A 16,975-nucleotide genomic window follows, 5' to 3' on the forward strand; every position below is an offset into this window, starting at 1 on the left:
GTAATATACTTCAATTCTTCTTCAAGTGCTTGCTCATCTTGATTCCAAGTAGGTGTGTGTGCACTGCGTACACCGTCGCTGGAAGGTTTTTCCCCTAGTGGTATCTGTGGGGTCAGCTGTGGAGCCCCCTGGGTTGTGCCTTCATGGCGCCCTATATAGTGCCCCGCTGACCTCCCGCCTCCTGTGATGGTCGCTGGAACATAGGTTTACTCTTGCTCTGCAAGGGACTCCTCTTCCCGGGACCGAGGCATGCCTTGTTTCCCCGGGTTTGAACTGTGTGGGGCTTGCAAAGAAGCCCATGCCCAGGAGCAATCCCCACACCACCTGTCTCAAGTGCTCGGAGAGACCCATAAGAGGGATCGCTGCAAAATCTGCAGGGACTTCCGCCTGAGGACAAAAAGAAGAGAAGCCAAAGACTAAAGTTTGTCCTCATGGAGGCAGCTCTCTGTCCATCTTGGACCCATCAGATCTGGCCTTGATATGGAGTACACAGGCATCCATAAGAGACACTGCTGAGGGATAATTCTGGTACTAGAGACCCTCAGCACCGCCACAGATCACTGGTACCAAGGAACACCTCACAGGCATGGCACCGTTCACATTCCCCTGTTCTGTGAAAGAAGCAAAAGGAAACAGACGGGACACTTGCGAGTGCCCAAATCAGAAGGCTGTAGGAGCTTAAGTACAGTGCGATTCAGGTTGGGCCACTCAGGTGCTGCTACCGCGGTGCGGCACCATCGACTCTGGTCCCAGGAAGGGATCCATCAAGTCCGGTGTCTTTGGACTCTCCATCCAGGATGTTCTGTGAGGAGGACCTGCAGCTCTCCTTCATGTTGGAGACTTTCAAGGTGCCCAGGGAGTTCATTGAGAGCACAGCACCGATGCCCCTGGCTTTTACATGCGGGGTCATCAGTGCCGAGAAAGTGCCTGGTAGAATCGAAGGGGAAACCATCTATGATGCCCCAACCGCCATCTTCCTGGCACCGATCCTGGCAAGAAGGAAATTGAGGGGGTGGGAGATCAGTAGGACCCTATATAGGGCGCCATGAAGGCGTGACTCCAGGGGGCTCCAGAGCCAACCCTTCAGATATCAGTAGGGAGAAAAATCTTCTAGTGACTGTGCACACCACAGGCACACACTTATTTGGAATGGCCATGAGCAATACATCTCGAAGAACAACAGTTGGAGGTTAGTAACAGTCTTTTTTTATAAGGTGTTTGACTTAGTACCATGTGATATTCTGATTTAAAAAATTAGCACTATAAAATATCAATAAGATAAACCTTAAATGGATTAAGAACTGGCTAACTGACAGATGTCAAAAAATAGTTGTCAGTGGGGGGAGTCATAGAACAGGAGTGTAACCACAGGGATTGGTAACAAGCCTCATATTCAACATTTTCATCAATGATCTGGAAGCAAATATAAAATACTCCTGGTATAATTTGCAGATGACACAAAGATTGGTGGAATAGTAAATAATGATTTGGTGATGGCATTCATACACAGTTTGCATGTTAATCTGTTCTATTCAAATAAAATGTGTTTTAATACAGTCAAATGCAAAGTTAATACCTGAAGGAATTAGGAAAGCAGGTCACACCTGCAGAATGGGAGATTATCTTGGAAAGCAGAAACTTTGAGAAGAGTTTTGGGGTGATAGTGGACAAGCAACAGAACGTGAGCTTCCAGTGTGATGCTATGGAAAGGGGCTAATGACATCCTCGGATGTATAAATAGGAGAGTAGTGAAGGAGACATAAACTAGAATATTGTGTACAGTTCTGGTGTCAATATATTTAAAAGCATGGTGAAAAATAGAAGAAGGTATAGAAAAGAGCCATACACACACATGATTTTAGGGTTGGTTCAGCCAATATTTACAATTGAAGAAAGATTTACAATTTATGACATGCATGAGATAACAAGATTGTTTGAGACACAGATTAAAATTAGTCGATTAGTATAACACAATAAGGATCACGGAAGAAATCAATGTATGGGGAAGGAAATTATCTGTTCTGCATGTGTATATGCAGGGGGTTGGACTAGATGACCTTCTGAGGTCCCTTCCAACTCTAATATTCTATGATTCTATGGGGTGATTGTATTCAGGGTACCTAGCTCATGGTGCTGCCTCAGCTAGGCTTCTATTTTTAGCGTGCTAGCTCAATTAAAGCTAGTGCATGTAAGCCTACCTGAGCTGTAAATTACACAGCCAACTTGAATGTAGGCGTATCCACAATCTAAGGACCACAAATAAAAGAAAGATTCTCTCTGCACCTGTAAAAGATGTGCTGCAATCAAGTCTCCTTCAAAAACACTCCAGTTAGGTTACTGACAGGGATATTCCATTGTTGCAAGTGGTTAATTGTCTGTGAAATAAATTTGCATCATGATTTACTCCCTCTCTGCCCCAAAGAACAACTTTTCCTTTTTGCTTTCATTTCATGCTTCTGGTGTGTAGAGCTGAGATAATTGGTGGGGGAGGGTAGATGTAAGAGAATGAAGGATAAGGAAAGAAAGAGTAAGTGCAGGTGGCATAATTAAGATGAGCAAGATAGTAGTGGGGGCTGGCGTCCTTTCATTTGAGATGAGCTAGTAGCGTCAAGTAAAGAGACCCAGATGTTGGGCAGGAATGCTCCTGCAGTTGTTCTGTAATTGGAAGAAGGACTCTTCCACGGGAGCTGAAGTTTTAAAGAGCTGTCCGTAAATGAGTCTTTGCTGGTCATTGCTGGAATAGTTGTATGTCCAGCTCTGACACAGTTCACAATGTCATGGTTAATGAATATTTTTTAGATGCCCATTGCATATCATTTGTGTTGTATATGTATACTGCAATTACTGAATAACTTTGGTGTGTGTGGTGTGCGGTTTTTTAAACTGCGGTAGTTTCTTTAGGAAATATTAATTGTTTGCTAGTGGAGAGTAAAAAATTGCTATAATTTAAATTTAGGGATATTCCTATACGGATAGAAAGAACCCTCAACCATGCTATTAGTTATGTGTTTGAGTTAAAGGTGTATATACTTAATAGTCTAATGTCCTACTAAATCTTTAAGGCATACTCAGTACAGAGAAATTTGAGTTGTTCAGAATCACAACTGTATAAGATATTTAAAATAATTGTATGCAAGACATAACATAGAGCAATTCTTACATTGAAGAAAAAATTTTGGAACCAAAAACTAGTGGTATCTGATTGGGGTTTATCCAGCCCACTCTATTTTAAAATTATTAATAAGTGCAGTAACATTTGTATTTACATAGTAAGGGATTTGACTCTTGTGAGTAGACATACGCATTTTTTAAAGTGAATAGGCCTCACAGTATAAACTGAATGGAGGTTGCTTTTTCTGTTAGGATTGGAACAACTATTTTTCATTTTAAAAATATTTTTAACTATAATTGACTCAAAATCTTTGTTTGAGGGCCAGAACTCTCCCTTTCCACTGCTAGATTAAAATATCTGAAGTGTTAGATGGATGATGCAAGGAGAGTGGTCTTAATGTGAAGGCTTAGTTGGCAATTCCTGTTGCGTGGTCTGTTGTCCTGTTTATTTATAACTGGCCAAGACTTGATAATTGCTTAAAGATTGAATGGATAAATGATGATTTATTGACTGATTGACTTTTTCAACCCCCAAATTGTTCTTTTCTTTGCTAGTGGAGCTGGATGTTGGTAAAGAAAAAGGGGATGCATGAGATGCTTTTGATGACAGTGTTTGAATAACTGTACAGGCCATGGACAAATAAAACAATTCCTCAGATGGACCGAGAAGGCAGGAGGGAGGAGCACATGATTCCTCTACTTAGAGACTTTTCTGGCAGGGCTCTGCTGAATTGCACTGACTCAAGTAGGCAACTTTTCAGTTACAATAGAAGTGAGTGAATGAAAAGGAGGTGTGTCAACATAAATGGAAACTTCAAAAATTAATTTCTGGATACTAACCTCCCTTTTCCCTAAATTAATTTTACTCTGCATGCTAGTGCCCCATGTGTATAATCATTACATTGTAGTCCATGTATAGATTGAGGAAAAGCAAAGTAATTATTTAAATATTGCCCCAAAAGCAATCTCAATCAAAATCTTTAGCAGTAAAACATTTCTGCTATTGCAGAAACTTGGGCCAGACCCTTTGTTATTAGCTGTGGCTCTGCATTGACACCAATGAAGATAAGATGCTATTTGTAACTTTAAAATGTCTTAGCTACTCAGAGAACAGCAGCACAGTTGTAAATAGCTGAAAGGCTTTTGTAATTTTAAACACAATAAATGATGATTTATCTTCTTTGCTGTTGCTCTAGAGCTACACTATGGCTAGTGACTCACTGGCAGACTTAGGCAGTGCTTGGTGAATTGAGTTGCTTTCCCCAGAAAGTATGTGTGTGGGAAGAACTGTGAAAACAAAAGAGGGCCCAAAGTTAGATGCTTTGGTGAGGAATTTGAAGTGCATATAACTTGGCCTGAAGCTTTAAAAGTCCAGTGAATCTGGTACCTACAGGAGAAAATTTTCTTTCTTTTAGCCTGTAATCTTCTGTGTTAATGTTGCTGCTTTCAACTATTAAATTGTTTTTCTGTAGTGATAGCTTCCATAGTCAGATGTGTGGTGCTATACTTTGTTCTTGTTCAGCACTTCCATATATTGGCAGCATGAACAGGAGGGATAGTTTTATGTTTAAATGGTTCATGTAGTGGTGATAGTGGGAAAGTCTACTGATCCTAAAAAAAAATATTCAGAAACACAGATTCAGTGAGTAAGAGGTAGTTGAAAAGCTGAAATGGATCTAGGTAATGTAGTGGACAATAAACTAGATAGGAGCCTACAATATGATACTGTGCCAAAAAGAGCCAATATGATATAGAGAACCAACTATGAAAATTTTGTTGTATGTATAAATTATATAAAATCTTAAATCTGAGGTCAATAATGGCTTGAGGGCTCTTATCTTTTAAAGCCAATTGATGTGAATGAGTTCATTAGCTAAAGTACAGTTCCTAGTGACAAAAGTGCCAACAATATCTTTGTTAGCAAGAGAAGCCAAGTATTGAGTGAGTAAAGAAACTACGCTAATCTCTAATCCTTAGATGAGGCCCATCACAGAGCAGAATCGAGGCATATAAGTAGAGTAATACAGGGAAGTTTGCTCTCCTCCTGTCCCTGCTGTACGTCATGGGATAAATAGAGGACCTCAGCTTCCATGATTATTGATTTAGTACCTTTCTTGAGTGCTAAAGTCACTCCAACTCTAAAAAATAAATAAAAAGTGATATTTTTCTAAGCCTTCAGGAATTCCCAAAAAATTCATGAATCTTGATGTGAGTTTGATATATAGATTAAAGTACATGTAAGTTAAAATACTGCTCCAAAATGAGAACAAGTCACCTGTAATGGCTCTCGATATCGTCAGCACAAATAATAAAATGATTCCTTGTTCAAATACTTTATTTAAGATGCTGTTTGCTTTAAATAACTTCTCAGACAAAAACATACATAACAAGATTCAGAATCACCTGGTAATGAAGTTCAAGCACAAGAGAAGTCCATAAATTGAGAGAGACTCTCCTAGTGTCTTCTGTTTTTGTATCTTTCCCAATCTGATATGAATAACATCCTATATTTATCAGAATTGAGGCTCAACCTAGATCTCCTTTAAAGTGCTTTTATAGATGCTTTGTAACCGAGTTCCTAAAACTTACATGAAATTATTCCATTAATATTTAGTTTGCATGCATCTTTCTTTGTGTTCATCAGACAAATTCTGCAGATTCTCCTTTAATACTGAAAACAATATAACCATTGTCTTCCATGGAAAAACTTCTGTTACCCAGATTACACTTTAAAATCACCACAGTTACAGTTCTTTAAACTTTCCTTTGAGAATATGCCCAAATGGCTTCTGCTGGAAGCTGTCACTTTGAGTTTATAAGAAGTAGTCCTCCATCCATCCATTTCTTCAGTTGAAGTTTTTAAAGGGTCATATAAGTCTTAGTTGAGAGAAGCTCCAGAAAAAACTTAATTTTCCTTTTTTCTCTCCAGATTTTTTTTTCCCCTAAGGGCAGCCTCTGGCTTCATTCTGCTTGGAACAAAAAATTGTCTCCCTTGGTATGTCTGCATTGGCATAATTAGTACACGTTTCAGTAGTGGTGTAGGTTTTTATGAGAGAGGTAAAAACACCAGCACCCAATCTACTCTAAATATTTATGCTGTTACTACCTGTGCAGCTGCACTATTCCTGACAGTTGATGTAATATAGGTGCTAACTTTGCTAGTGGAAAAAGTGCTTGAGTGCACATGAGGAAACCCCTGATCATTGACATCATATGTATAAATAAACAACTTTATCCTGAATTTAGCATGGTTCTTAACAAAAGAATACTTGTAACATCTGGGAAAAATAGAACTTTCATTTTAAACTACAAAAGAATTTGCCGTCTGCTAATGTAGACAAACTAGCCTCCCTCTTGTCCTTGCCCCATCCACATTTTGGTGGCTTTCAAGTTATTTGCATAACCAGCAAAGTTAAAGATGACCTATTAATTAAATTAAATAAAGTCTCTTTAGCTTATTAAAAAGAAGATTGAGGGGGGACTTGTTTACAATGTAATCAAGGGGAGAAAACACTGGGTATTAAAGGGTTTGTAAATCTAGCAGAGTAAGGCATAATAACAAGTGGCTAGAAGTTGAAGCCAGACAAATGCCACGCACTTGCCTAAACTGATGGGAAATTTAATTGGGGGCAGTGATGATGGGGTAGCTCCAATTGAATGGAAAGGAGAATGCACACTAGGGGGAGATTGGTGGGTCTCCTGCCCTTGCAGAGTCTTTAGGCACTCAGTGGCCAAACAGGGAAGAAAGGGAACTTGGCTGGTCTCTCGCCCTGTGAAGTTCTGGACTTCTAATTACATTAATTGTTTGAGGAAATCTATATCAGGCAGGCTGCAACTTGAATTAATATTGCACCAGAAACTTGTGTTATCTAGTATATCAGCATTTTTTCCTATTATTTCAAGTTTTCTTATACCTTTATCTTGGTAAAATCAGTAGGATCCATTTAGCATGGCTCTTATTACCATACTAGGATCCCACATGGGTTATTACCTTGATGGCTACGCTTAATGAAGTTACCTAATGTATAGAATCCATCACTACCCCTTATGATGACCTAGAATGTTTATTCTAGAAGATGTGGTTTAACTAACAATATTTTTCCCACCCCAAAAATAGACTAACTGGAGCCAGATAACTTTTGTGTTGTTACTGTTGGGCTTATTTTCAACAGTACTTCAGTTTGTGATAAAACTTACTATGTTTGTGTCAAATGTCACGCTCATTAGCAGCAGTGAATGTCATTTAAAGAAGAGCAATCAAATGTTCTGCATTCTTTATTTGTGAATTTTGCATATGTAAGGAAAAAGTCCTAATTACACATACCAGGAGGTATTTGTAGTGAAGATCTGAAATTTAGATATTATCTTTTGACTTTACCGGATGGACTGTGCAATGTTCAGTTCTTCCCTTTTACATTACCTGGGACATTCTCTTTGAGGCAGCAATTCTTAAATCAGCACTTTTTAAGAAATACTGGACATGAGCTGCAATTGTTCTTAACGCTTTTCTTAGTCATATTTCTGTAGCATATATTATATGCCTTTATGACAAACTATTAAGTTGATATAAAGTGTCAGTAAACTTTTCTTTTGCATGCTGAACTACTATAACTTCTAAACACTTTGTTTTTATAGTCTGCATTAAATGAAGATACCATAGGCTGTTCTTTCAGAAAAGAAAGATTGTTCTGAAAAATAAGTAGTTCATAGCAGTGCTTCGGTTGGTTTACCAAATAACTAAACCCTAATTTTACAGTGCTGAGTGTTCCAGATGGAGGTATTCATCTCACTCAGCGATATAAAAGGAATGAAGAATGATAGAAATCAGGAATAGAGTAAAATTTACTGTCAAACTAATTCCTGACTTCAGTTGAGCTACAAGTAGGGATGAATTTGGCCCGGTGTTTTTTTTTATTTACTGCAGAGTCTGTCTTTTTATCCTGACAGGCTCTTTTCAGTAAATATTATTTAAAATAAGGAAAAAAAGTCTGATTAATGTATACTTTTATATGCTGTTAGCATCAAAAGTACTAAAATTAATGCTGTTAGTGTTTACTGGTTACAGATTTTTTTTTTAAATGTGCGCTCCAATGCACCTCAATATTTTAAAAAGGAAAAATGGGAAATATATAGTGGGAAAATGATTCTCTGGTCAAACAAATCTACCTTGCATGAAACTGTAGGGGGAAAATGGATTTTGTTTTGTTTAGTTAACGTACTCAGTTTTTCTTGTTTTATCTCTTGCAGCAATGGGTCAAGAAGCTGGCAAACCTGCCTGGCCCAAACCAGCAGGAGGATATCAGACCATCACAGGGAGAAGATATGGAAGAAGACATGCGTATGTCAGTTTTAGACCATCTTTGATGAATCAAGACAGAAATTCAAGCCAACAGAATGGAGAATGTGAAGGATTAGAATTAGACGATGTTCAAAAAGAGAAGTCTTTATGTGCGTGCTATGTAATTCCAAACCGAGACACATTTTCTTTGGGAGGAGAGGGAGATGGAAATGTATAGAATGTTTTAAGTCATATGAACAAGCAACAGTTCCATGTCCTGCAGCAAAAAACTCAATGTGAAGTTTAATGAAAATTAGTATTTATCTTGAAATGTTTAAATTTACTTCATGAAATAAAGTAGAGCAATACTGAAAGATTTAAATTCAATAAAATCTCACAAAACATATAATTGTAACCATGAATATATTAAGGAAATCTTATTGTCTTACCCCAGCATCAGATTCTTGGATAATTCCCGCCTAAGAGGGAAATACCTCATATTTATATGCTCCCTCAAATAGAACTAGAAAAAAAAAAAATTTACATTTCATGGGCCAAATTCTTCCATCATGTAAGTCCATTGATTTCAGCAGAGCTACACCAGAAATTAATTTGACCATATATGCATATTTAAAAGAAAAATATGAGAGACAAAAAGAAATATTATAATTGCAAATGAACATTATTTTCTCCTCTTTTCATGAATATTCCATTTTCCTTGGTTTGCTAATTTATAACTTCATCAGTAGTTCATGAGGTTAAAGTAACATTGTTAGAATAATTTAATATAGAAATTTAAAATGACCTATTAGATCATATATATCATCCCTCTCTTCTGAGTCTATTGTACATTAGTAAATATTTTAGTCTAGTCTTAAATGTGCCAAGTAGTGTAGTTACCACTCTTTCACTGAAGAGACTATTCTGCAAACCAAAAGATTTCACCTTTTTATCATGCTAAGCAATTCCTATTCTCTTTTTGTGTTTACATTTTTCAAATGTTCACCGTTAGTTATATGCAAATATTTACTTATTGCATCTTAATTCTCTGACAAATCAATGCTAACCCCTATTTTTGTTGCTTTTTTGTCTGAACTCACTCTAGTTTGTCAGTATCTTTTTAAATAATGAAGTGCCCAAATTGAACATATTGTTTCAGGTGTTCAGGGGAGGTATATGGTAAAAGGAATATTACTTCCCTGTTCTGTGATGTGACTCCTCTACACATGTAGCCCAAAATTTCATTGACTTTTTGCTGCTATATATCCTTGTAAACTCATGTCTAATAGTAATACACTGTGCTCTATCACCCTTAAGTCTCTTCTTGGCATTACTACTTTCCATATTTCTCCCTGTCATTGAATATTTGTGTTTTGGATTATTTTATTCCTAGATGTATGAGCTTGCATGTTTTTAAGCTGATTCTCATTTTACCCTGAAAGTACTAACCAAAACACAGGAGTTATCCCCAGCTAAATGCCATGGCATCTTCAATATCTACTTAAACAACCAAGAGCTGGACAGGACTTTAGTTTATTGTTTCATCAAAGGCAGCACCTCTAATAATGCAATATCCTTTTAGTACTGAAAGTGACAGCATGCAGTATAAACCCAAATTCTAGTGTGGAAAACCACAACCCACAGCCTTCTGTTCCAGAAATGAAGGCACCAACAACTCACCCATTATGACATGCAGTATCTGTTTTCAGATAAGACTAATGAGAGAAATAAAAATGTTGGGCTACCATCGTTAGAGGGGATACTGTCTATGCCACCTATAATTAAAAGTACTGCAGAAATCTGAGTCTGTGAGTGTCTTAAGCATCCGTATTGATGCTAATCATAGAAATGTAAGGCTGGAGGGGACCTTGAGAAGTCATCAAGTTCAGCCCCTTGTGTTATGGGAGGACCAAATAAATCTAGATCATCCATGACAGGTGTTTGTTTTTAAAAGCTTCCAATGATAGAGACTCCATGACCTCTCTTGAAAGCCTATTCCAGAGCTTAACTACTGCTATGGTTAGAAAGTTTTCCTAATATCTAACCTAAATCTCAAGACTAAACATGCCCACTTTTTTTCAACCTTTCCTCATAGGTGAGGTTTTCTAAACTTTTTATCATTTTTGTTGCTCTCCTCTGGATTTTTTCAAATTAGTCTCCATCTTTCCTAAATTGTGGTGCTTAGAACTGGGCACAGTACTCCAGCTTGGGGCCTCATCAGTGCCAAGTAGAACAGGAGAATTGCCTCCTTTGTTGTTATACAACAATCCTATTAATACACCCAGGATCATATTCATTTTTGCAGCTGCATCACATTGATGATTCATATTCAATTTGTGGTCCACTATAACCTTGAGATCCTTTTCAGCAGTACTACCATCTGGATGGTTATTCTCCCTTTTGTACTTGTGCATTCAATTTTTCCTTCCTCAAGTGAAGTAGTTTGTACTTGTCTTTATTGAATTTCATCCTGTTGAATTCAGACCAATTCTTCCATTTGTCAAGGCAATTTGAATTTTAAACCTGTCCATTAAAGTGCTTGCAACCCTTCCCATCTTGGTGTCATCTGCAGCTTTTATCAGCATACTCTCTACTCCATTATCAAAGTTATTAATGAAAATATTGAATAGTACTGGATCCATGACTAACCCCTGTAGTACCCCACTAGATAGGCCCTCCCCATTTGACAGCAAACTATTGATAATTACTGTTTGAGTACAATCTTTCAATCAGTTGTGCATCTGCCTTATAGTATTTTCATCTAGACCACATTTCCCTAGTTTGCTTATGTATTTGAACAACGTATAACATTTTTAATTAGAGAGATCTTTCCTTTTTCTTCTAATTTACACCTTATGTTTATGTAGTACTATATATTTTTTAAAAGAATATGCTCGGGTACATCTGTTTGACCAAGCATGTTTCATTCTTCTTTACTCAAAACTCCTCTCTCAGATTTATACTAGCTTTCTATGCCTCTAACAATGGTTTAAATTTCATAAGTGCATACATCAAGTTGTGCATGCAATTTGAGGTTTCCATGCAAACTTGAATATAAAAGTTCAAACCCTGATTTGCATGTGCATCAGTCAGAGGCATGCAAAAATGTACACACTTTTGAAGATTTGGGTCACTGTTTACTTCAAAGCTGATCAGGTGCTATACTTTCTTTTTACCCATTCAATCTTTTTCTAGCTTTTTTCCCCTCAGTTTTCAAAGTTTGCCATTCTTGATGTTCATGATCATGTTACCATCAGCTGAGTCTACCCTCAATTTTACCATCAAACTTAACTGTGTGGTGAAATCATTGTTGCAAATTAGAGCTTTTACATTTACTTCCCTGGTTAATTTCTACTTATAAATCAAGAATGGCATTCTTGCTTGTAGATACAATATATGCCTATATAAAAATCCCATTTATGGTATCAATAAATGGCTTTTTCAAATTCTTGCAATTCTGTGCATTTTAGCCAGTTAGTATATGGATAGTCTAATTATTAGCAGTATTATTGATAGCAGCAAATTTTTCAGCTTCCTTAATCTTTTGGCAGTATAAGAAGTTTAGTATGTTTCATTGTCTGAAAGCAATTTATAGAGGCTGCCTGAGAATGTGTTTTTGTTTATAGGACTCTTAGTCTTTCTGCTGTCATGAGTGAAGCTGAAATTGTGCCATTTAGGTCCTTTGGGCTTAGTTTAAGAAATGGAACCAAAGATATATTAGATGCACATAAACACACCTGTGGTAAACATACCAGATCATTCAATTGCACTGTCATTCCAATCAACTGCCAGCTTTTTCACAAGCAAGCATTGTTAATTAGAAACTTTATGTTCAGTTTGATCATTCCAATGTATTCTTTCTTGCAATTTTCTATGAAGGTCCCAGTCCATTGGTTCAAGTTTGTTCTGCTTTATCAGATGAACCTTCGCTACAAAATGTTGGATCTGAAGTTCCTGTTTGTCGAACTGTGTTGAGGCAAACTATCAAGACAAACTTACCACCATTTTCTCCAGGATGCTACAATCTGGAAGGCAACCAAACCTCAGGGAGAAGTATGAATCTTGATAAAAATCCTGAGGACTGTGCGTCATGTACTTCTGGCGAGTGTAGTGATCTGAATAGTCAGAATGGAATTGCTTTTGTAAACATTGACTCCTATGAGCCAGATAGCAGTGATGGAGAGGATGATGGTGGGCAAGTTGATCTTTCCTTAGCAAAAGAGGAAGCAGGCATATTTCAGGAAACACTGGATCATATGCTTTCCGAGTTGGAGAAAGAGGTAGAGTCATTCAGTGGCATACAGTCACGATTGTCTGCTTTTAATCATAATGCTTCCAGAGAAGTTTTTGAAGAACTAGGACCAGTGCCTTCAATGAGATATTCTAGCATAGACTCAGATCTTGGCCATCGAAATAATAGGATATTTCAAAAAGCATCTGCTGAAGATGAAGCTATATTAAAAAATAACTTAAGTGGTAGTGCCAGTTGTGAAACACAACAGAGAAAAATTATAGCAGATGTTGCAAATAGGACCCCTGTAGGGATTTGTAATGAACTGAATACCAGTGATGGCAGGACCAACCAAGGAAATTCACCTGAACTGGTAGTGAGACCTAAAGTTAGAAAACAAAATGCTACAAACCCTTTGGATAGAAAAAAACTTCTTACTAGTGATGACGAGGAGAAAAGCAGTACTAGAAGGTGGAGTGAAATTGTTGAAGTCCAGCAAGGCAGTGCAGAATGTACTTTGAGAAATAGCAAAGAAAAAATGAATTCCAATATGTTCTTTGACCCAAGAGACTATGAAAGTGCTCAAAAGAAAACAAAAAGTGATCTAAGAAAAAATGTAACCATTCAAGAAAGAACAACTGTAGTAGATGATAGTGCTTTCTGGGATGAATTTGAAGATTGCAGCAGGCATTTACCTGGCTCCAGCAAAGACGAAGACAGGTAAGATTTAATATATACATTAATGTAGCATCTTAACTTGTAAAAACAATGTACTGACCTGAATAATTTTAGGAGTTAAGATGTAGTGGTTTAAAAAAAAAATGGAAAAACAAAAAAATAGCTCTATAAATTGTATGTGACCTAGTCATGACTAACCATCTTTCCCCTCCTCATATTGCTGTAGAATATTAGTATCTGCTGCTGTACTGAAAGCCAGAAATGTCTCGTTGCATGTAGGATTTTTTAATTTAAAAATATTAACCAACCCATTTTTCATTCCACTCATATGTAAGGTATTTGTGCTTCAGTCAGAATTGATCATTTAAAACCACATTGAGTTATAATTTTCTGCATGCTGCTATTTGTACAGAAAGATTGACTAGCAAATATTATCTGTAATTTCTTGCAGTAGAAGCATTTCTTTTAAAAGATGTGCAGGGTGATGTAGAGAGAGACTTTGCTGGCTACAAATTGTGTTTTTGAACTAGGAGGTTTTAGGTTTGTGAAAAAGTGACATTCCTGCTATGCTTCAGTGTCTCCATTCTGTATTCAGCCCAAAGAGTACTGTAAGCTGAAGCCTTGCCCGTACCATAGGATTCCTCAAAAACATAGGTTATCCTGGATCCCAAAACAAAATATTTTGAAGATTGGTTTGTGGAAATGCAGTTGAGTGAAGTATGATGCATTGTGTTTTTAAAAGCCCATTTTAACCAATATAAAGAGAAATTTCTGAAGTCCTCTGTAGTAGCCTATATAACTATTAGGAGACTTCTTCCTCCCATAGCTTCTGAGTAGCATCACTGCCAACCAGTGTAGCCAGCTGTAGAGTGAAACTGATGAGTATCTTGCAGGTGGTTACACTTTTCTTTTTCACTCTTCCGTTTGCCTTGTGTACCCTATGACAGCAGCAAACTAGTGGTTTGTATAGCAATGGCAAATCCTCCAGCAAATCCATCATGCATAAGCACCTTATGTCATGAGTAAATCTTAAATGTTACAAAAGGCTTACAGTGCAATTTCTGTATTTGAGAATAACATATAGTGTTAACTCTTTAATTTGCTCTTATAAGTAAGACCAAGTGCTGATATAATCTTCATTGACATTTTAATGATCATACTGATTTGCAAGAACTATAATAGAAGAAATATCTATAGCTAAATAAAAGCATAGGTGTAACATCCAAAAGAAGAATTATTCTAAAATTATTACTTGCTTGTTGAGATCATAAAATTTTTAAAATAGTCCTTCAACTTTTACTTGTTGCTGTATTTTTTTTTGTTATAAAGATACTGACTACCAAAATGACATTAAAGGAACATTGGGCTTGCCTGTTTCTGATTAAATTTTAGACAGAGTTAAGGCTCACAGGCCGTTCATAATTGTGTTTCATGTAGACTTTCCAACCTAAAGGATCCCAAAGCAACTTTTTAAAACTGCTACCAAAACTTACAAACATGGGTTCCTAACTTAGGTCCCCAAATAAATGGCAAAGGGGAGTGGAACTGTGTGTGTGGGTTTGTGAGGTGTAGAGCACCCATAGCTGCAACAAGGACTATCACTTTTACTGGTAGGAATAGAGAAAAAGGGGCAAGTGGCTAGTTATTCATCTGTGTAACTTGGTAATTTCTTTTAGACACTTCGGACTGGTTGGTAAGGGAGTTAAAGATCCTTTGCTGTAAGGGAATTCTTGAACTCCCTTCAGGTGTTGTCATGCTTGAGACTTGTATGCTGTTCTCCATCGGAATCTCATTTTCACATCTTCCAAGATAACATGTATTCTTTCTTTATCCTGTGCCAAAGTTCTTTGTCTTTTACAAGCAGTTATAGCTCATTTTTCTCTATAGCAGTTGTGCCTTAAGTAATAATGAACAAAGGTTCTAGGTGGTTCTAGCTCTAGGTGGTTGATGATCAAGGCATCTATGGTAGCATTCATGCTCCCATAAACATTTTGTGGCTGCCTTTTGGGCAAAGAAAATACTTTTTTTAGGGCCTAGTTGTACTACTCGTGTTGATGAGCGCTTGTTCACACAGGGAGTCCCATTGAAATCAATAGGACACTAAGCACATAGTCTGAGTGATTTTTGCACAGCTGAGCCCTTAGTGAGAGCTTTAAATTGAAAGCATCTATTAATTAATTCTCTAAGCATCCATGGTCAATGCAGCACTGTTCCCTTGTGATGCTATTATTTATTATTATTATTTAGTTATTGCAATATCACTGAGGAGTCCCACTCATGGATCAGGACACCCTTATGCTAGCCACTGTAAAAAGACATATCAAAAAGACTGTCCCTGCCCCAAGAAGTTACAATCTAAGTAGTCCTAGTATCCTGAAAGCCGTCTTCAATATGTTCTGTTGTTCTTTTAAAATACTGTTTTTAACATATTGCAAAAGAACTAACTTTACTTCTCCCTGATAATCTGCTACTGCTTGATGCGCCCTGCTAGTTGACTACATTTGACTTTATTGAGAATAGGACAGCATTGTCTTATCTATCAAGTAGCCTCAAATTATATACCTACCAATGTGGAACGTCTCTCCTTTAGTTTTGCTTGTGTTTTTCCTCTTGTGTATGATAATTCCTCACTCTAAACTTTGGGAGATGATGGCATTCGTCCAGCATGTATATATAGCCCCTGGTTGTCACAAAAGATACAGTTATTTTAGAAATAGAATGATTTATTATCACAATGTTGTTTCTACTAGAGATTTCTTAACCAGATATGAAGTAATAACTGACAAAGTGAGGAAGAGAGGGAACATAAAAAAATGATCATGCTAACCATCATCTTCCTTCTTACATTGGAGATATCTTAAAGCCTATACATTTAAAAAAAATGGTATTCATTGCTTTTAATAGCTGAGCATCTCATAAACATTACAGTATACTTCTGATTAGCAGAATAGCATGGATGACACAGATTTTCTTGGGATAAACAGGAGTTCTGATAATCGAGAGGTCAGGAGCCATTCAGCAGTGAGGTGGATTGGGCGCTTGTCGTTGACATTGTCATTCTCCTAGCAGTCCTGACCAGGGGTCTCTGCTCTGCCCTACTCTCTCTCTCCCATGACAGTGGGGTGCAGAAGGGTCCTTGCAGGCAGCAGCTCCTCCTCCTCCTCCTCACAGTTCTGGTGAGATGGAGGGCAAGGGCAAATGAGCTCCATGCCAAAGAATAAAGAGGCAAAAAAGATGGACTTATTTGGACTTAAAATTTATTCAACAGCAAGCTTGCAAGTAAGGGTAGCTAATCAGCAGGCATTGCTGGGGTGATACTACCTTAACTTACGGCAGTTCTTTGAGAAGTTCACCAGTTCCCTCTCCCAGCCCTCAAAGCAGGAATTCGAGGCCATCCTGGAGGAGGGTAGGACTGTGGTCAGGGCCTTGCTACAAGCTGCTTCAGACGTGGCAGAGTTGGCAGCACGGGCGATGGCCTCCACGGCGTCTATGAGGAGAGCCTCATAGCTCCAGTCATCTGGTCTCGCCGGAGGTGCAGCACTCCATCCAGGACCCCCCGTTCGATGGCTCCACTCTGTTTGTAGACCAAACTGACTCAAGTCTGTGTGGTCTAAAGGACTTTAGGGTCACGTTGCGATCTTTGGGCCTTTATACCCCATCCTCATCAAGAAGGCACT

At 37.7% G+C, this 16,975-nt stretch overlaps 1 protein-coding gene across 7 annotated transcripts in view; it reads left to right on the forward strand.

Annotated features, from left to right (window-relative positions):
• Positions 1 to 16,975, forward strand: part of PJA2 (praja ring finger ubiquitin ligase 2) — an 84,589-nt gene that overhangs the window by 24,545 nt on the left and 43,069 nt on the right. For all 7 annotated transcript variants that reach the window (XM_067569276.1, XM_067569277.1, XM_067569278.1 and 4 more), the window contains 2 exons: positions 8,359 to 8,559; positions 12,269 to 13,340. In XM_067569276.1, coding sequence (XP_067425377.1) covers positions 8,361 to 8,559; positions 12,269 to 13,340 — 1,271 coding nt within the window. In that variant the 5' untranslated portion in view covers positions 8,359 to 8,360. The remainder of the gene's footprint in view (positions 1 to 8,358; positions 8,560 to 12,268; positions 13,341 to 16,975) is intronic.

Source organism: Emydura macquarii, unplaced genomic scaffold (assembly GCF_026122565.2).
Source record: "Emydura macquarii macquarii isolate MOO-44397 ecotype Brisbane River unplaced genomic scaffold, CSIRO-AGI_Emac_v2 contig_2897, whole genome shotgun sequence".
Classification (NCBI taxonomy): domain Eukaryota; kingdom Metazoa; phylum Chordata; order Testudines; family Chelidae; genus Emydura; species Emydura macquarii.